The 1,069-nt window shown below is 76.1% G+C and overlaps 1 protein-coding gene across 1 annotated transcript in view; it reads right to left on the reverse strand.

Moving 5' to 3' along the window:
* LOC112955772 (tripartite motif-containing protein 54-like) overlaps positions 1-514 on the reverse strand; it is a 5,458-nt gene extending 4,944 nt beyond the window's left edge. Inside the window, exon 1 of the mRNA XM_026049137.1 lies at positions 347-514. Coding sequence (XP_025904922.1) covers positions 347-514 — 168 coding nt within the window. The remainder of the gene's footprint in view (positions 1-346) is intronic.
* Positions 515-1,069: the final 555 nt, after the last annotated feature.

Raw genomic sequence — 1,069 nt, forward strand, 5'->3', positions numbered from 1 at the left:
CCAGCACAGGGGTTGGGGTGGCACCTGGCCCCATCCCCGTCCCTTTGGGGTCCCATCACCCCCCAGCACAGGGGTTGGGGTGGCACCCGCCCCCATCCCCGTCCCTTTGGGGTCCCATCACCCCCCAGCACAGGGGCTGGGGTGGCAGCCGGCCCCATCCCCGTCCATTTGGGGTCCCATCATCCCCCAGCACAGGGGTTGGGGTGGCACCTGGCCCCATCCCAGCTGGGGTCATGCTGCCCCCCTTTCCCTGCTGCGCTGGAGCTGGACCCCYTTTCCCAGGGGGGCCCCGGGTGCCCCATCCTCGCGGCAGGGCTCGGCCGTGCCCGCRGCGGCAGCTCGGCACCTGGAAGACGTCGTTGGCGCACTTGCGGCACAGGTTGTGCTGGCAGGGCAGGATCACCACGGGCTTGGTGAACATCTCCAGGCAGATGGGGCAGATGAGCTGCTTCTCCAGGCTCTCCATGCTGCGCGCCTCCGCCAGCAGCGGCTTCAGCCCCACCGCGAAGTTCATGGCCGCGGCGCCCGCCGGCTTGGCCCCGCTCCCGGCCCCGCTGCGCGTCCCGGCCCCGCTCCGGGTCCCGCTCCTGCTCCCGGCCCCGCTGAACGTCCTGGCCTGGCTCCGGGTCCCGCTCCCAGCTCCGCTCCTGCTCCCGGCCCCGCTCCGGGTCCCGCTCCCGGCTCCGGGTCCCGCTCCCGGCCCCGCKCCGGGTCCCGCTGTGCCGCCCGCACTAATTTTAGCCGCCGGGGCCCGCGCAGCTGTCGGCAGCGTCGGGTGACACTGAGTCACAGCGCTGGGCAGGGGCCGGGACGCCCCCGGCACCGCCCCGCGCGGCTCCCGCGCCCCGGATCCACCGGCACCGGGGGCGCTGGCGGCGGGAACGGCCCCAGCCCTGGGGTCTGTRCAGGGACCCCAACGGCAGCGACCCCCAGGCCCTGCGCAGAGCCGGGGGGGCACCGCTCTGCTGCGGGGAGGTGGCGGCAGCACCGGGGCCGCCCCGGGGCCCTGACCCTCCTGCTGCACCAGGGGCTGCGGCAGAGCGGGCGCCGCGGCCCGGCCACGGAGCGG

Source organism: Nothoprocta perdicaria, unplaced genomic scaffold (genome assembly GCF_003342845.1).
Source record: "Nothoprocta perdicaria isolate Ctin4 unplaced genomic scaffold, notPer1 scaffold_596, whole genome shotgun sequence".
Lineage (NCBI taxonomy): Eukaryota > Metazoa > Chordata > Aves > Tinamiformes > Tinamidae > Nothoprocta > Nothoprocta perdicaria.